Genomic DNA, 20899 nt, shown 5'->3' with positions numbered 1-20899 from the left:
AAAAGATTAAGAAACCAAAAAGCAAAGAAAAAAAAGTCAAACATAGACAGAACAAGAAAGCAAGAAAGGGAGAAAGAGAGCTACATCCATCTTCTCCAACAGCTGTATCGTAATTAGAGAGTAGAGATGCATCCTGTCAGATGCATGTTTGTCGTGATGTCGCAGTCTCAAAGTATTTGTACTGTTCTGTCTGTGGTCTCTTCTACCTCTGTGATGTTTGGAGTGTTACTGTCAAGATTAGCTATTGTGTTTCTGAGAGAATTAAGATCGTGTCTGGAGTGCTGTGTCGTCCCTGTCTGCCTTCCTCACCGTCTAACCCGTCTCTTTAACTCTGTCCTGGTCTGTCTCACCTGTTTCCTGCTGCTTCTAAAGCCAATAAGTGATGAGACGGGCAGATTTCCAAAAACCAAAACTAGAAATGGAGAGCTGGAAATTTCCTGGGAAAACTTGTGCCCTCGAATGAATGACAGAGACAGATGGTTTTAGGAATAATGTGACGGTGCTGCAAAGCAGTTCTGTGGTGTGGATTTGACGGCATATTTCAAATCATAATGTACTTATTCGTGATCGCAACTGGATGTTCTTGGCTTTTGTGAAAATTAAACTAGCATCAGCAATGGATTGACCTGCATCCACTGCAGATGAAATGCTTCCTTTAAAGGCTTTACTGTATGCCTTCGTCTCTGTGCCTAACTTGTCTGTCCCCTGCTCTCCACCTGTCTGTCTCTCTATGTAGTAAATGAAGGTGGTGTGAGACAGGCGTCTAACGCCTGCCCCGACCCAGGAGAGCCAGAGAACGGAAAACGCCACGGCAACGACTTCAGGTACAATTTTGCACTCACATTTGCATTTAGACATGACTGCACAAATATGCACGTCAACCAAGACACTTTCCAGACAATGTATCTACGTACATTTCCAAAAACCTTATATTCCTATTTTTCTGTATGTCTGACCCTGCATGTGATTATGTGTGTGTGTAGCATTGACGGTGAGGTGCAGTTCAGTTGTGGAGAAGACTACGTACTTCAGGGCAGTAAAACCATCAGCTGCCAGAGGGTGGCAGAAGTTTTTGCCGCCTGGAGTGACCACAGACCAGTCTGCAAACGTAAGAAATACATCTCAGCATGTGTTCACACAACCATGTGAATTACTGACACCGCAGTAATAGACACAGATACAGACGGATGAAAGAGGCTGTAATCACAGATGTGAAAGTAAGAAAAGCACAACTGCCCATGTGTATTGCTTTAAAACGTTGCCAGTGGGTTGCTTTGGCCTCCCCTCAGTGTGAGTTTGTGTTGAATAGGGTTGAGATTATAGTGGGGGGGGAAAAAAAAAAAATCCCATTTCTGTGTCAAGCCACTGGCTATAAAATTACCAAACAAAACTCTCCATAATCCAATGTTTGCTTTGTAGCGCCTCACTAACATGTTACGGTTGTATGCCTTCATCAAGGGAGCCATGATAGAAATTGTTTTGGACCTGAAATTACATAAACACAATGGACTTTAAGTAAACGCTAATGTAAACAAGAATCAGGTTTGATCATTATTGCTCAATATGGCATTCAAATCAAATAACAATTTGCTGTACACACATTTCACAACACTTTTAATTTCCAAATTTCAGACAGGCATTCTTCAGCTTTCAGGTTTTCACTGTTGCAGCCCCATACCCCGAAAACATACTGTGTGTACACACACACACACACACACACACACACAAACAGAGGGAGTGAGACAGAGAGAGGGCGTCTGTCATGTTAAATGCCAAAATCGTTTGTCATGTCTTCCTTCACTGGGCTTCAGACCGTGGCTGTAGACACATACTTTAACATAAAAAACAATATTCACTGGGCATGGGTCTGCATGTGTGTGTGTTTGTATGAGGTAGAGAGAGAGAGAGAGAGAGAGAGAGAGAGAGAGAGAGAGAGAGAGAGAGAGAGGAGTACTTTAATACCTGACTAATAATGACTAAGATATAGACCCAAAAGGGAGAAAGAAGTGGAGACAGCTAAAGCAAAGGTAGAAAGAAACAATGAAGCGGAAAAAAATAGGCAAAGTAAAGGTAAGAAATGTCACACCTACTTTCTTCTTAAATTATAGTTCCTGTCCAATTAAAAATCACTAAATCTGTCACAAAGCATTTGCATATGAACAGAAGCTAAACTTTGGACTGGGTGAGGGCCAGTCACACCCTGGAAGTCTAGAGGGATTCACTGTCATGTTCAGAGACACCTGAGCAGGGAAGATGTGAGCCAGCTGTGGGTCCGGCTCTGTTGCCCTCTGGTTAAAGGACACGTTCTCACCACCAGTTTCCACTGCTGCCCTGGGTTCCTCTTGTGGAGCATCCTCACAGGGGTACTGACCTTCATTAAGGCTTGCGTTACCATGACAGCACAGCTCCTCGTAATCAGGCAGGGTACAACCAAGCCAATACAGTTAGGATATGACCGTCTCACTTGGGCTTTGGTTGGCTTCTGCCAGTCAACCTTATAATCTAAGTCATTATCAGAGATATTATTTTGCTGATAGTTTTGATTGTCTCTTTATAATCGTTAGAGATTCATCATCATTTAATACTTCATAATGAGCAATTAAATGCAGCTACTGACATTAAGCCAATCAAGTCTTGCAGTCACCTGCATGTGATGATGGGCTTAGCCTCCCCCAAAGGAGGAGCGCCAATGACATTACAAGTGATGTTGTCCCCCGGAGCAGCGAACTGTTAAAGAGAATGACCTCCATCGTGGGGGAAACAGAGCCATCAGTCAGCCGGGATCTTTGCAGGAGAAGTGTGTGGACCGAGTGAGACATTTTCACAGAGCTCACTGGAACTTCTGAGCAGCAGCTGTGCATTTTTAAATCCCTGTTGAATTTAAAACACGCTCGCTGGTATTCCCAAAATGAACAACTGTGAGCAACTCTTTTTTACAAAGCCACGACAAAGTGCACCATCCTGCTCCATGACTGTTGCTAAGTAACTAGTGATTCTGTGCAAGTTGATCTTTGTTATTTTAAGCATCTCACCATGGAGGGCACTGTTACTCCAGCATGGTGCCCTAATGCAAGCTGCAGGAACGCAATTTATGCTACCTCATGCTAAACACCGAGCAACTATTAATGATATTTAAATGTTCACAGTTCATGACATGATTTCTGAGAAACCTGCAGATGCAATTAAATAATTCACTGAGTTTAGACTTTAATATTATTGAAACACATGACACAACTTTTCTGTCGCTCCACTCTTGCCAGTTCTGCTGTGTGTTATTATTATGCAGTGTGTCTACGTCCTACTTCTGTGAAACAGAAAGGCGTCTTCAAAAATCCCATAAATCCAAGCACAACCACACTGAGGTTACTTGAAGGACAGGCTACATGTAACACTGGAATCACATCCTTTTAAAAACAATGCTGAGGCTTTATTTGAGTTATATGCCAGGAGCACTCACAAGAGAAAACACAACAGAGAAATCACAAGGCTATGCAACTGTAAACATTGCAGATATACGTACAATCAAAGCTTGAAATGGGGTGTTTTGGTGGCGGTGGCTTAGCTGAAAAAGAAGGAGAAGAATATAAAGACTATTCCTCTATTTTTAAACCTATTCACAAAATCCGTTCTCCCTTGGGGACAAAAGTCTAATATTGAAATTCTGAAAATACAATTGCCTTGAAGGCAAGAGAGAAAGGTTCCTCTAAAGCTAATAGACTGTGAGCAGAATAAATGAGAAGTGCTCTGTTTTGCTCTTATCATCACTTCATACGTTTTATTGCCCATCTTTTGTTGCACTCCCATATTTTAAGTGAGCAGCCAGGCGGATGCAGATGTCCAATCAAGGAGTGTGGAGATTTTCTCAGCATCTCATGCACACTGGACTGTATTACAATGAATGCATGTCAATGTGTGACCACTTTACTTTTTTTTCAACTTTTTTACTTTTCACTTTACTTTTAAAAACAGAGCAACTGGAACAGGACATTGTTAGTAGGAGGACTATTTTATCAACAGATGTGGTGATGGTGTACCCTTACAGAAAAACAACATACATTTCACTCATGTGACCACATACACATGTAATTTTTGATTTCCCATAGTGAAAACCTTTCCACATATTTTCCCCATATTATCATGTCACATGTCATTGCAACATGTGGTAAGCATGTATCCTACATGTGATCACATGTGTCCCTTGTAGAAAACATGGAAAACTGTATTTCTTTCTGTAAAGGGGTAAGCAGAAGTTTCTGGTCTCCAAGAAAGCATATGATTATACAAAACCCTCAAATGCTTTTAAACCCTTTTACAATCTTTTAAATTTAGTTGCATGCTAAAATTCTTGATCACAGTGATTTTAAGAAGCCAGTAATACCTGTTTATTTAGGCTACAGCTGCAGTAACTTATAGTAAAATAAGTACATCCTCCTCGGCACGAGTGTGTGCATTTTAAACCACAAAATTATGAAACAGAAGGTAAGATCCCAAATTGCGTACTTGAGCCCTGTTAAATGTGCTTGTTTGCACATACTCTGAATTTATGGGCACATGAAGATGGTCTGTGACGACTTATCAAGTACGTTTGGTCTTCAGTGAGAATACACTATGTTCCCTGAATTACGGTGTTCTTATTTAGCTTACTTTGTTTCATCATGTTTAACAAAAATGGAACCAGAGAAAGGCGTCTAGCCGAACACAGCTCAGATGTGACCTTTACATCCAACCAGCCAGTAGCTAAAGTGGGAACTCATGAATAACATTGAAAGAGAAGCAATCTGTCAGGAAGCATCAAGCCAGCAGACTTATTAAAGGGTCACTTCTGTCAAAACACTTAAACACAGCTAAATGTGTCTTTTGTAACATTATGGAGAAAATAAAGTGAATGTCTGGGAAATGTATGCTTAAGATGAATATATTAAAAAAAAAGAGATTGAGGGGGCGGAGCGCTAATCACTTTATTAGATACAATAGAACAAATATAGACCAAATAAAAATAAACTATATAAACAGCAATCAAACTGCAATGTCCCTCTGTCCACTCCAATAACACATTATGAGAGCGAGAGAGAGTGTGTCCATGTGGCACCTTGATTATTGGACAGATGGCAAGGCCACTGAGCCAACTCTTTCTCTCTGTCTGTGTGAACTCTAGGGGAGTTCAGTTGATCTGCCTCAATATACTGACTCGACCAACGGTGCTAGGCGACATGTCAGCTGGACACACACACACACACACACACACACACACACACACACACACACACACACACACACACACACACACACACACACACACACACACACACACACACACACACACACACACACATGCACATATGGTGATTTCAAAGAATAGAGAGGAAATGATGTGGGCAGGTACTATACAACAACTATAAAACTCTGTACGTGTGTGTGTGTGTGTGTGTGTGTGTGTGTGTGTGTGTGTGTGTGTGTATGCGTGCGTGTGTGTACCTGTTAAAGCTCGAACCAGAACGAGGGCCATTGGAACGCTATGTGCCAGCTTAATGATGTCATCAGTCATTCTCTGTGTCCATTGGTCAATCTGTCTGCTCCTGTAGGAAGCCTGTTGTAAGAGCCAGTTTGACCATCCAGCAGAAACTTCTGATCTCTAATTTGACTCCACACAGTGTGAACACATGAACCTCATAAAAAGTTAAAATTTCACTCATATTGGTTTTGAAACATCAAATTTGAACTGAAGCTTGCTGGTTTCATAAAAAAACTGTCAAACAGTCTACAAGAGGAACATGTAATTAAAAATAACTTATTCATTTGACAAGTTATATATAATTATTTGTCATCAACAAGAAAATAGAAGATAGCTCCCTAACCCTTTCAGTCAAAATCCGGATTTGAGGATTTCATTTCGGCATACCTGTCGAGTTGGTTACAGATTGTCCTCGTCGAAGTTACTTTAACAAGAAATTTCCTTTTATGGGGATGTTCCTTCAATGATTATCTCACTTTATTCATGAAGTTCCTTTGATGTGGAAAGCACCATTAGAGGGAAGTTAATCATTCTTTTAAAATCACCTCACTCTTTGCTTGTGGGCATTTTGTGATGGACTGGCAGATTATGTACAGCAGCATAAATGCACACCAGTGATTGATTTCCTGAGTTTATAGGCTCAAGCATATTCATAATTTAATGCATAGCATCATAGGAAATAGTTAACTTGACACAGGGTGTACTGTATATATGACAGTCAAACCAATAGTAATAAAATGGTTGATGTTTTAATGGAATCAGAAATGTCAGTGCTTAACAAACCAGGTCTTGGACCAAAGATGTATTTGAGGAGCTGCTTGTTTAGTATAATGTCATCTCCAAATCTGCTCATTAATTTACTTTAAATAACCCATCTATATGATTCGATTTTATTTTCCATTTGATTCACCTGCCCTGCTATTCTCCTCGTGCTGTCGGCTCAGGGTGCAGGGTCAGGTAGATAATCTGGAACAGCTAAGGGTTAAGTGCCCTTGGTATGCGACAGCAGGTTTTACTGTATGGATGATTGAAGCTGCGCCTCCACCGGAGGGACGATTCACTAACCACAAAGGCCATCCTGCTGAGGAAGCAGCAGATTTATAAACCTTGAGTGTGAGGCAGATCAGACCGAAAGAAACACTTATGAGTCACAATATTGTGAAGCTCAACAGTATTTAAATTCAAAAACATTCTCACAGCAATGTTCCCAGTGCTTATGGGGCGTGTCAGTTATTCTCTGAAGCCATAAAACAAAACTTTGGAGGAGCGTTAGCAAGGGCATTGGAGCTACAGTATAGGCTTTGACAATGTGATCCTTGCCTGAAACATCATTTAATTTTGGTCTGCATCCCAACGGTTTATGTGGATGTTTGTGTGAGTGTGATAGATAGAAAGAGAGAGAGAGAGAGAGAGACTGAGTCCTGGGGGAACCCAGCTGATCTGAATATATAAACACAAAAGAGTATATGTTGTTACACACACATACACACACTCTCTCCCTGCAGTTCCTGCCTATAGCATTCACTTAATCTCGCTCTTGATTTCAGCAATATGCTTTTAGTACCAGATAGACCTCGTCAAAATGTTTAATTTGATCTGGAATTCATTATTGCTTCAATGATAGCGTGGCCCTTTTGGCTTTAAACCCTTTATACCGTGTGCCAGTATAAATAATGATGAGAGGGAGAGACAGAGAGACAAAGTTAAACAGGCTGACAGGCACAGAGGCTGTCCCAGAGATTATTATGAAATTCCTTTTAATTATCATGGAAATACTCAATTACATGTACATGTCAAAGTCTTACTTTAACCTGAACACTGTGTATATAGTTTTAACAATGGATGAAATGATTGAGTGCTGCAGAAAGTGTCAATCTTAGTCTTAAACTCACAGAATATTAGCACTCAGTTCTGCAGGTGTTTTAACCTCTTTTAGCATATTATTTAGATTTTCTCACCTGTAAAACACTGTTTCCAACATGCAGCAGGCAGATGTTTTCAGTGAAAAGGATTTGACAGTCCAAAAGTACATTATTTGCCCAGCAGCAAATGGAAACAAACATGTTACGGACTAGATAATGACAATAAAGGAGCCAGAGTTGTTGGTGTTGTTACGACCCCTCCCTTTCTACCTGCTGTTGCCTCTTTTTTGTTGCTAACATGTTCAGTATAACAGCTTTATGAGACATTAACAAGTCCATGTGTGTACAGCTTGTTCTGGTCCCACCATGTTCTACAAAAAAAAAAATGAATACTTAAACTGACATTTAACGATAGAAATGTATGAAATGTCAACATGAAAGGGTTTTCTTCTTAGTGATGAACCTACAGAGAATTCTGAGCTGAATCTTCAGCTCCGCTCGGCTATATGGCGCTTTACAGCAAGCGTCATCTTATTGTTTAGCTGTCTGGTCTGTTAATTCCCTGTTCTGGTTCATTCTCAATGTTCTTAATGTCAGTCTTGGTTGCAACACAGTTATTTTCAGCAAAAAAAAAAAAAAAAAATCTCTAAAAACCCCACTATAGACAACCTTCCCAGCACCAAACAGGCAGACGGCACGATTCCCAACTAGCTGGGAAACATAGTGACGCATTTAGCAGCTGAAGAGTCATATATTCCCCTCAGGAGTTAGAGAGGTTAACTAAAAACAGAGTATATTGTCATTTTTAAAATCGTATCAAATTATCAAATTGGCAGGGGCGAAACATACATAAGATACTACTGGTAAGATACTACTGGTCCAACTAAAGAAGTCCTTTATATTGTCCTTTGTAGCTGTAGATAATTTGCTGTTCTTGTCCCCGATTAATCTTTGAAGGCATAAAACACAAAACAATTAAAGAGAACGTTGCCCTTAACATTTGCCAGATGGCCACAAACACGACTGTAATTGAATGATAATGATGCTCCACAACTGGATGTGTAAATAAGCAACGATTTGCGAACAAGTTTGCCATAGCAACTTAAAAGTGGGATGATGTGCATGTGAAGTATTTTCAGTTAAATGTAATGGAAGTTGTCATCGGGTAGAAAATATATCCTTATTAGTTATATGAACTGTATTTATGATTGGATTCTTTTTTGGGATGCATTCATGTGTATGTAGGGTTGTACTGTTGTAATAGGTTGAGTACAGCGGTGCTGTGTTGTTTAAATATAAAGTAACACATGAAACTGTATACACTATCTGGTTTGTATTTATAATGGTTAGTAGCAAAGTATCTACAGCTGTCACATAAATATAGTGCGGTAAAAAGTACGATACTAAACTCTAAAAGTATTTAGGTAGAGTACAAAGTACTATAAAATGGAAATATTCCGATAGTACAACTCTGGTAAGTAAAACATACTTACACAACTAGAGGCAGGAAGAAATATGGGGACATGGGGCGGTGAAGAGACAGAGCAGATGATGGAGTGTAACGTTAATCATGAACTACAGACAATGGGCTCGTAGGGGCACCGAGAGGCCCGAAAGAAAGGCGCAGAGGGAAAGACGAAGCGAGAGACAGACAGATGCAGGCTGAGAGACGGATGGAGTTTGATATGAATTATGGGATGTTAGCTCCTCTGGTAACTCCAGTGATAACTCTCCCCGCGCTATCACTATAGCAACAACGCGCCCGTTCTGCTGTTGGCACGGCGATGGGCTGGCCATTCGTTCAGGACACGCTGATTGAGCCGTCAACACACGCTCGTACACACACTTACAACTACACACAAACTCTCTGTGGCATGCAGATAAATCCTTTCTCACGTGAAACCCGTGCGTACACACACTTTATCTACATATTTATCAACTGCGGTGAGCTGAACACAAGAGAAGGTCAGTGGAAGATACAGTGAGGATCAGGCAAACAAGAGTCTACTGAGTACAGTCAGAGATCCAGGAGACAGAGGGACGGGGGAAAAAACACAGAGACGCAGACAGAGAGACAAACAAGAGCGATATAAGGTTGTCTCTAAGGGGTCTTGTACTTGTTCTGACACTGTCTTACAACACCTCACGGATACACTCCATTACACACTCAAAGAAACACACACACAAACACTCTGTGGCATGATTCTTTTATTTGTCCCTTTACTTCACTCTGACCATGAACTCGCAGCAGAAGCCGGGAGTGTATTTATGTGAGTGTGAGTGCTTGAATGTTTTATTTAATTGTGTGTGCTTGGTGAGGAAGTGCGCCTGTTAAGTCTATCATTTTGCAGCATCAGTTGTATTTGTTTCTCGACTTTGCAGAATGCGTCTGCATATGTGAATGTGCACAGGCTTGTTGCCCGTTTCTAAAATATAACCATATAAGAATTCATGCTTATGCTCGTTTGTTTTCCGTGTGCGTGCGTGCGTGCGTGCGTGCGTGCGTGCGTGCGTGCGTGCGTGCGTGCGTGTGCGTGTGTGTGTGTGTGTGTGTGTGTGTGTGTGTGTGCGCTCTTAACTGTACGTATTCTTCCGGCCAGCCACTGAACAAACTAATTAAGGAACAAACGCTGCTTCAAACCAACCAGAAAATTACCTCCCAACTCCAACAGGACGACCCAAGGACAGACAAGCAGGTTCTCTATCACACCCAGTCAGAACACAAAGCCTAATAAAGGCTTAGTTGGTTTATCGAACACCCAGCATGTGTCATTTTCAACACCCCACTGAGTGTGGCTTCTGCCTCTTTAGCGCTTGTGTGTTAGTAGGACTTTCCAGCACAAGTGTTGACTAATATATTTCAATAGATCTATATAGAGAGTCTCCACTTTAACCACTACTGCTCAACCAAATCCAACTTCATTTCTCAAGTAGATGAAAATTATTGTCTTTCTTGGTTTATGAAGTGGTATTTAATGTAAGATATGTGTTGTCAGAAGCTTCAATGATTGTGTTTTGCTTCTTTTTTAATGGAATATAATTATCACCTAGGTACTGTAGTAGTTGGATGCTGTTGACTTTTAATAGAGGTTTAGAGTAAATAGCTGGTGAATGTCTCTATCAGTCAATACCACAACTCTTGCTAATCCTGTGGTATTTCACACCCAATAGCTTCCAATTAAGTACTGTTATCCAGGGAGATGTTGCTGACAGTATCAATAGCATCTATGTGACCTTCTGTTCCTTTTTCTGTTCTTATATGCACTTCAGTCCTCTTTTCTTTTCTTTTCTTTTTTTTTTATTATGTCTCCTCTCCTCTTTCATCACACCCTTCCCTTATAACCCACAGCTGTTTTAGTGTCACTTTTAATTGTTCTCTCCTGAACTTCTGTGACTCGCAAATGCTATAAATTTCCTCTTGGATTTATTCTAAGAATCTATCTGCTCATCACCTAAACGCTTTAATTAGAGGTAATTGTCTCTCTGTTGCAGTGCGGTGTACAGTTGCTGTTGCTATCACCACTACTAAGTTGAGATTTGCCTCCAATAACAATGACATTATGTTTTTCTCTACAGTGAAGACTTGTGGCAGTAATCTTCAGGGGCCATCAGGAACCTTTATGTCTCCTAATTTCCCAATTCAATATGAGAGCAACGCACAGTGCGTGTGGATAATTACGGCGTCAAATCACAACAAGGTAAATCACATTTTCTTTGTCTTTGTCTGTCAAACAAATTCAAACTGTTGTTAATTAACACACATTGATGTCAGTCGTTTTGAAATTAACTTTGACCATATGGTCTGCTTATGGCATTGAAATATATCCTCGTCTCAAGATAGACCAATTATCAACTTCAATTGCACAACAAATATTTTTAAGTGGTCACATTAGAGATAAACTCACTGGTGGGACGCTTATGCATCTACCTTATTAAGATGCTCTCTCTTCATCCTCCTACTGCTGGTGTAAGGAACTATATGTGTGTTTGTGTGTGTCTCTGTTTGTAACCATGGAATCACACAGTAAATATGTAGTTAAAGTTGACATGGCAATACGTAAAAATTAACTAAACTCTGCTTCTCCCTTCAAGTTAATTGTATAGTTTTTAGTACTTCATTACATCACAATTGCAGTCATATAAACCACTTGGAAAACATGATTATTACATGAGTCTGTGTTTGAAATGTGTAATATTTTCTATGCAGCCTTTGATTTCATTACTTCCTGTGTTCCCAAGCTAAATGCAGAGAAAATTGGAGAGGTAAATATAATAACTCCCTCCATAAGGGGAATTTAAGATTAGAGGTGGGGTGGAAGTGGGACGTATGAGTAGAAACAGCAGCAGTGATAGAGCAGGAGTGTCAGCTTAAATCCTGCCCTACGTTAAGAGGTGTGTTGGGTATGCGGCGTGCTGCAGCGAGCAGAGTGCACCGTGTGTGAGTGCAGCAGCACAGCTCATGTTGTCTTCCTTGAAGGCTTTTGCTCCATTTGAATTTCATGCATTCAATGTAATTTTAATTGATATAACACAGCGAGTCCTACAGGCATTTACAAAGTTACTTTAGTAGCGTTTTTGCATAATTCAAATAGCTTGATAATAATTGATGTAGGAAGTATTGTAAATCATATGCTCGTCAAAGCGTATCGTGGTCTAATTCTACGTGATCGGTTAATCCCGCAGACGATGGGTTGGAGGTTAGATGGATATCTGCCATTGGTCACTTTATGTCCCAGGAGAAATCTGATTGGTATTCAGAGACGCGTCCTTATTCGACTCTAGGTCTCTGTGGTGACCGCTCTGTCGTCAATGGCACCACCTGCGTCAGCATTATAGGGATGCACATACACAGACGCACACGCGTGCATGCTCTAACTGACACACTTTTACATATATGTGTGCTCACATGTAACACTGTATCTATTTTTTTTAATTTTATTTTTAGACCCACACAAATATACACACATACAGATTTTGCTGTTGCTCAGAACCTTTGTTTCTCTCTCTCTCCTATTCACACAGCGTTCTCTGTCACTGCCCAAGGCCTCTGGTTTATGGCCTAAAGCAATACATTCTCTGTTGAAGGCTACACTGTGTTATTTGACTGTTGAAGGCTACAGTGCTAATGCCCTTCTGCACCCTTTGAGTGTGTGTGTGTGTGTGTGTGTGTGTGTGTGTGTGTACCTGAGGGATAATAATGTGTAAGAAGTGGGGAAATTAATGTGTGTGTATGATGAATGATTGCGGTTAATGCCAAACACGTTGATCTAAATGAAGAGTAGAAGAGCTGCAGATACATCAAGATATTTCACCACCCTTTATATTTAAAGGCTTTACAGATGCTACCTTGTCATACTGTATGCTGTGATGTTTCATACTACATCATGTATATGTCGTACACCACCCTGCATCAAAATATGTCATGCACCATACTTGTATCACACTGCATCATATCTACAATATGTCATGCACCATACTGAATCAGAGACACGCAACGTACCACACCGCACCACACACAAACATCATGTATGAGACTTCATCAAACCAGAGGTCTTCACTGGTCTGCAGGCTTGTACAGCACCTGACATGATAACACTGACACATTTTCTGGGGTAACACACAGACCATATTATCCCTGGTTCAAAGCTTTACACTCAATAAATACAAAACTTCAAAAACAAGAGACAAATACTGGAAAACAAATAACCACAGCAGGCTACAGTGATACCAGAGCTGGACAGTTTCAAAATGTGTGCTACACAGTGGAACAGATGCATCTGATCCTGGAAACATCTCAACCACTTTACTTTTACAGAAGTGTAATCTGTGTTTTACTTCAAACAGTAATAAACAGTGTCTAATATATATGTTGAATGGATTCATAACACTGCAGACCAACACTGACCTGAAAGTCTGTGGCTTTAAGCCGAGACTGTCGTCACTTTCATCAATTAGACGCTTAAAGAAATTGTGTTGGACAAAAGAATGGAGACTAAGCCAGATGAAGATTCAAAGCAGGAGAAAAGGATAGATATGACAATGAGTGACAAATCCATTGACTACAAATTATCTCCCATCTTCTTTTATTCTTCATCTGTGTCAGCGAGTGATTGTATTTATGCTGAGCGGCTGTAAAAACGCATTCACATCAGAAACATCACAAAGAAACTCAAGCCCAGATATCTAAATCTACAAATCGCTTGTGGTTAAGTATCTTTGGTTCTGTCAGATGTTTCTTATGGCCATCAGATAACTGTCATCGCCCATCACTGTCACTGCTTCCAAGTGGATTTTAGAATTACATTTTTTTTTTTAAATTAGTTAATCCAATAGCATTGATAAATTTAGGATTAATGAAATCTTCAGAAGTACTCCTTAGAGACATGGTTTATGGTTTAACAAAAGAAGCCAAGTATTACAAACTTTTTTAGTTATTGTGAAAAGTTATTAACTCTAATAAAGCCCATTTTATACATTCCACATTAATTTAATGAAAATAGTGGGTTGCACACGAATCGGAAGGTCGGTGGTTCGATCCCCAGCTCCTCCTGTCCACATGCCTAAGTGTCCGTGAGCAAGACACTGAACCCTAAAATTGCTCCCGATGGTGTACCATCGGTGTGTTGTAAGTCGCTTTGGATAAAAGCGTCAGCTAAATGAAATGTAAAAAAATAGGTTGTTAAAGATTGCACATATTATATAATATTAAAGAAATAACATGAAGGGCTTTGCTGTAAACTACAACATAATGTGGGCAAACTTTGTAGTGAGTAATTTTTTTAAAGGCTGAAAAATAAGTACAGTACACAGAATACAGTGTTCGAGCACATTTCAGTCTTCATAAGTTCATGTTGGTTTATGATTTCTCATCCTGCCACAATTCGAATGTTTAGTGAAGGCAGGAAATTGCGTCCCGAGAGAAGCATCTCTCGGAGTAAATGGTCATTTCAAACACCGGCTTATGTTGGGCAGGTGGCAGAGGCAAAACACACAGCGGGGGATTGGCAGGTAAACAACAGGTAACGGGCAAAAAACGTCCCGAACAGAATGGAAGTGTTGACGATCTGGTGTGCTGGCAGTAAAAAGCTGTTCTCAATTAGGAGGCTGATGAGGGAATGAGGGGCAGCTTAGCGGACGGGGGAGTGGTCATTTGATCTCCGTAGGCGGGAAGGCGACAAGATAACGGTGCAAGCAGCATCACACATTCAGAGTAAGAGACTAGTCCTAACTTATCCTATCTCCCTCTCTTTCCCTATTTGTTTTTTTTTATTGCGTGTATGTGTCTCTCCCTATTTCATCCTGTACTCCCTTTCCCTCATTCTCCCCATCTCATCCTTCTTTTCTTTTTCTTTTTTATTTCTTTTTTTTTTACACTGCCCATCCCTCCTCCCTGTTCACTCCCAGAGGCTCTGTCCTCAGAATTACCCAGATTCTTCATTAAAGAGCTCAGGCTGAAACCATCAAATTACTATGGAGAAAGGGAGAGTATAGGGAGAGAGGAGGGCACCAGAGGGGGGGGGGGTGGATCTGTTTTTCACTGTTTCACTCCAGCCTCTCTCTCGCTCTCTCTACATTGCACTCACTGTCTCCTTCCCATACTCCGAAGGTAAAGACACACAGGATTTCTGCAGAAGCACTTCTTCTCTCTCGGTCTTTGTAAGCCCCATTCCCTCCATCCCTCTCTCCCTTCATCTATCCACCCCTCTGCTCCCTCTCTCTCTCAGGTTAAGTGTTAATGGGGTTCGACAGCTCTCTGATGTTATTGCTTCATTTAGTTTTGGCAGAATGTGCCTTTAGAGCCAATTCATTCTCTCCTATTCTCATTTAACCTTGGGGATGGTAGGACGGGATGGCCATTACTAGACTTTTCTCTTCTCTTCTCTTCTCTTCTCTTCTCTTCTCTTCTCTTCTCTTCTCTTCTCTTCTCTTCTCTTCTCTTCTCTTCTCTTCTCTTCTCTTCTCTTCTCTTCTCTTCTCTTCTCTTCTCTTCTCTTCTCTTCTCTTCTCTTCTCTTCTCTTCTCTTCTCTTCTCTCCTCTCAGAAAATAGATCTTACTGTATTATTGTCTTCTCTTTATTTTCCCCATCATTTGGTTTCTTCTGTTTCTCCCATCTCCTGTGAAATCAAAACACTTATTTTATGTATAATGTTTATGATGCATGAGATAGGATGGCATTTGTGGCAGCCTCATATACATGTGTTCGTCTATCTTTTAGTTTATCATGATTGCTGGACACAGCGAGCACATGCAAACTGTAGATCATGCTTTTTTTAATTTAAGAGTGCACTGGCCTTTCGTCACTCCATTCACATATACATGCACAGTCTAATGCATAACGCATGGTTACGATGAGACTTCTGCAGTGCTGCCAAGCTGAATTTAGTTAACACCCCTATGACAAACACAAAGGAAGTGCATGCAAGGGCATTCTGGAAGACGAGTGCAGTGCATTTTTTGATGTAGACTCTCCATGTACTACTTTGGAGGCATTGAATTCAATAATGGCCTCTCGGCTTAAAGAAATCAGACATGCACACAGAAGCCACAAGGCAAAAAAAAAAAAACACCCTGCACTGGCTTCCTTTTCCTTTCTGTCATTAAAACGGCATGCTTCTGCATCTTTTTGACAGGATGAACAGCATTGCACTTTTTTGAAGCTCATGTTAATAAATGTTAAACATTTAGCAGAAGAGCATTGTGATTCAAATCCATCCTATCGTACAGTAGTTGCATAGCAACAGTAAAGGGCAGGCACATCGATTCCCACCTGTTCCTCTTCTGAGTTGGAAGAGGAGGCACCTGGTAGATTCAGTTCAGTGTAATAGAAGTAAGGGCTAAAACACTAAGTGGCAACAGACTTCAGCCATCAGTCTTCATCAGCTAAAGCCCGTTCCCTCACAGTCGCACAATGTATACGTCGAGGCCGAAGCACGTTCAAGGGGAGTGGGAGGCAGAGGGCTTACTGTAATACTGTCACAGGCTATCTATTATTCCCCAGTGCCCGCTCTACATCACTGACTGTGTCACTCATCAGGTGTGTCAGACAGTCCTACAGTAACTGTATCTTCAAGGTATCCCAAGATCTTATTATGGTATGAGGAGGGAGGAGCCGCCCTCACCTCATTGTCTCCACGACAACCAAAGGAAGTGCTTTATCAAGCAAAAATCCAATTCTGTCGCCTCATTGGCTAGAAGCCATAGATGGATGGAAAGAAGGAACGCAGCAGCCAATTAGAAAGAGAGAGACAGAGAGGGTGACAGTGAGAGGAAGAGAGACAGAGAGAGGAAGAAGAGAGAGAGAGAGAGAGAGAGAGAGAGAGAGAGAGAGAGAGAGAGATGGATGTTTGCATGAACGCCAACCAATTAGAGGAGAGGAGAGGAGAAATATGTAGAGGTTTTAGTTTCATCCATCACGCACACACACACACACACACACACACACACACACACACACACACACACACACACACACACACAAACACTAACCCACACATGGTCTGTAATGAGGTTCCAATCTAAGTTGACTTCAGTACAACATTCATGGACGCACACACACACACACAGAGACACACATGGGCTCAGTGTAATGTAGTTATAGCCTAGCTGTGTTTAATGCTGTGTGAACAGTGCTGATGTGGCATTAGGGTGTTCTCCAAAGGACACGCATAAGGAGATAGATAGAGCAGTTTCATCTGAATACACAGGCCCTCCTCTGTCCTCATACAGTGCACAGCATAGCAGGGCTGCTTTCTGACACAGGTCCAAAGAGGGCTTGGTCATTTCTATTACCTGGACAACTAACTAAGCCAACAACAGGGATTATTTCAGAAGTTCACATCACATCCTACTCGCTTAATGACTCCTCCCTTTTTTTTTTTTTTTTTTTTTATTCAGCCGATTTATTGGAATTTGCCTCACAGTCGCACAATTCATTGTCATCAGCCTCACTGCTATCTTTTTTTATCATTTTGTTGGCCTAGAGTTAATTTTTTTTACTTTTTTGGCCAAAAAGCAGTGTTGAAGATGTACTTTACATGTCATAATTTGGTGATTGCCACAACTACAACTAATTCTGTCATTCTTAATACAGAATTTGATACCAAAACGTAAGTGAATGAAATGAACGTATTTCAGCATTATATTTCGACAGATTGAAGGCGAATACCAACAGGCTACGAATAGCAACTAGTTCACTTTGAGCTATCGCCACATTCGCCCCTATGAATGGTGCAAGCCGGTATCACAGCAAAGTGTATAATACACCCACCAGTCCACTAGAGGGCAGCGTGTCAGTGTAACGGCTTTGCCTCATGAAACTTAAAAAAAACACGTGTTTAGAGATAAGGCAAAAAAATTAAATGATTAGGATTGGTAAAAACAACACGAAAACACACGAAACAGAACACATAAAACTTATAAGTACATTGTTTTCTCCACAGAATTGAGCTTTGGCCTCCTACATGGTGGTCCGTGACTTGCGCCTTCTGTGACCATCAGCCTCCTCACAAGAACTTCACAGTCCTTGTACTTCGTCACATGACTTCCATTCTGTAACCTGTCTCATTTGACGCATGTCTTCTCACATAAAGGCAATGTGAGGTGTCAAAAAGACACACTGCCCTCTAGTGGACTGGTGGCTGTATTACACACTTTTTGCCATGATACTGGGCTGATAGCTGTGCATAGAGAATAGCTACAACAAATGCAGCTAAAATGTTCTCCTTAAATTTTGTGGTCAGGCCTATTCTAACTTACTGGAGATAAGTTTGAGATGTTTCCTACTATTGTTTGAAATGCGCTGTGACACCATTTGCACAATTAGATATTGATAGTTTATAACTTCCTGATCATCTGACTGAAACAGGAAATATCTCCATACACAACCTGTTTTTGTTCCCATAGGGAGTAGCAGATGGTTGCTGCACCTGCACTTGCTGCCACCATTCCAGTAAAAAAAAAAGTGAAGTAACATCCTGTTTTCAGGATTTTGACATTGCCTTGGTACTGAAGTATCAGTTGTCATGACATTATTACTTCCCACCGTATGTTCAAATGTAAGCCAAATGATAACTCAGCAATTAGAAAAGGTGAAGTTTCTTTTTCCAGACACACAGATGAATGACATCTGCACTAACACTATATACTCACTACTGTGACTTAATATGACCCTGAAGGTAGTTTTTCCTTTAGCGCAGCACTGTGTGAAGTTCTTCAGTAAATGCAGTGAAAACCAGATTCATGGAACCACACTGACATTAAGCATGTTAAAGTCCACCAGGATTTGTTTTTATTGACAATAAAATGAGAACAAAACCCTATACTAAGTAAGAAGTTGCACTAGCAGTATGTTCTGTAGCAACGTACCTGCTCAAATAAGAAGATAAACACATATTTTCCAATTCCAATACAAACTAGCATAGTTAAACTATTAATTGTGCTTATTGCATGTTTGCATTTTTTCCAGCATCAACAGGAAGTGAGATAGCTATAACAACAAGCATGTGCAACATGGTATTTTCACTATGGCAATCATAATAGCACCAACCTTGTAAATGCTGGTCTTGCCTTTCAGATACGAAAAAACAACATATATACTGGAGTGTTATTTACTGCCAGGTTTGCTGTTGTATTGAGAGCCTGCTTTGAATTCATTGGAATACAGTGATAAGTGTGAATATGGTGGCTGTGTAATCACAGAAATAGACACATTAATCTCCACAAAACAGTGCCTGTCTGTGTGAGCAAGTGTGCTTCTGTGTGTTTCCACAGAGAGTTTAGCAGGTTTGTAGGTAATGCCTTAATCCAATCTGCTGCCATACATACCGATAAGACTGAGTCAGCACTGTGAGCAGTGGGCTGATGACTCCTTCATCTTTGGAGCCCCCCTTGTTTGATTCCTTTCGGGTCAGATCAGGTGATGGTGTTGTCGGATGGTCTCCATTTTGCTTAATTTTGTTTTAGTATTGCAGTATTGTTCCACGAGTAGACGTAATGTCAGACAAAAGGTGCCCCTGCTGCTTCAAGCAAAACAAGAAGTGATTGAGCTCCTGCGTGTGGAAAAAATATAAATTAACCCCATGGACAAAAACAAATCAGACCCTTCCAACAGATAGCAGGCAAGCAGCAGGTGGGTGGACAGGCATGGCCACTGTTTGTGTTCTCAGTTCTTTTCCTCTCTTGTCTTTATAGATTCAGTGATTAAGCTCATTTTCAGCATAAGCTGTTTATTCCTCAATATACACAGTAATGGCGTCATGTCCGCAGGTATTCAGGCTGCAGATAATAGTGGAAGAAAATGTCCTATATGATCCCTGACAGGCACAGGTTTGACTAAAGCGTACAAAAACAGATACTGGCATGTTGATATCCACATACAGTAAACATGCTCAGTGTTATCACACTGGTATGGAGGAAAGTCAGACCCGTAGAATGTTTCTGAATGTTTTTGAAGTCTTCCGGCATAATATTGAATCTGGAAATCTGAAAATTCCTCACAAGGAGAGAGGAAGAGGAGGGAGGGAGCCGGGCAGGCAGGCAGAGTGAGGTTTCAGTCTTCCCCTGAGGGTCAAGTCAGAATTCGGGTTTAAAATATTCCAACACTGTACATTGCTCGCATCAAAAGATGTGCTCATTATTACCCCCCCCTCCCCTTCCCACTCCTCCTCTGTCCTCCCCTCCTCCCATCTGCATCCATCTTCTTCCTTCTTTCTTTCAACCCTCACCCTATTCTCCCTTCTCCTCTGCCAAATGTGTTTCTCTCTGGTCTGAGATGAAACAGAAAGTGTTAGTTTAATAATTCCTGATCAGTGTTTTGAGCTGTGTGCTGTTTCTCACAGCTTTGAGTGCAGAGCTGAGGTGTTCCTTATCTCTTGCTTCTTCGTCTTGCAATGCTGTACGAACTCACACCACACTGTGGGATGCATTAATGCATTCTAATGATTCACCTTTGGTCAAGTACAATTCCATGAGAGAGATGATTTTGATATGATCGCAGGTGAAAGTTTAAACATAAAAAAAACATATGGTTAGGATTGGCATCAATGGAAGGCAACATGATTTTAAAGATATTTTTGACATTATTTATGTAATTTCAAATGTGTTTTGTCATGCTTGCCATTTTTATCAGGTGTTTTTTAGTATAATTTCTCATTTTATGCCATTTTCAAAGAAAATGTATATATAACTATTAATGTCCATCTGTATTTTATAATATCGCTGCATTTACCTCAGCCTATTCAACCCTGATATTTCAGATTTTATCAGGAAAAAGGTTCACATTGAGGCAAACATTATAAATATTTTCCTAAAATTACATTTTGACAAAGAAAAGGGTATTGAGTGTAAACATTATGACAAAAATTTGAAATATGCCAAAATGAAATTGGAATTTTTGGAGACAGAAGTTATTTTGGAGAATGAAGTCACAATTTTAGGAGACACAGCTCGAGTCTACAACCTCTAAACTGATGGTTCTTTAACTGTTATCAATAAACATATTTCCATACATAGGTTTGGAGGTTTCTA

General features: G+C 40.5%; 1 protein-coding gene across 1 annotated transcript in view; it reads left to right on the top strand.

The window, feature by feature from the left end:
* LOC138214832 (CUB and sushi domain-containing protein 3-like) overlaps positions 1-20899 on the top strand; it is a 337499-nt gene that overhangs the window by 215853 nt on the left and 100747 nt on the right. Inside the window, 3 exon segments of the mRNA XM_069176654.1 lie at positions 737-824; positions 984-1108; positions 10951-11072. Coding sequence (XP_069032755.1) covers positions 737-824; positions 984-1108; positions 10951-11072 — 335 coding nt within the window.

Source organism: Embiotoca jacksoni, unplaced genomic scaffold, assembly GCF_022577435.1.
Source record: "Embiotoca jacksoni isolate LCO1_2020_lvr unplaced genomic scaffold, fEmbJac1.0.p SCAF_7, whole genome shotgun sequence".
Classification (NCBI taxonomy): Eukaryota; Metazoa; Chordata; class Actinopteri; family Embiotocidae; genus Embiotoca; species Embiotoca jacksoni.
The sequence above is the reverse complement of the archived record's forward strand: the minus strand, read 5'-3'. Positions and strand labels throughout refer to the sequence as shown.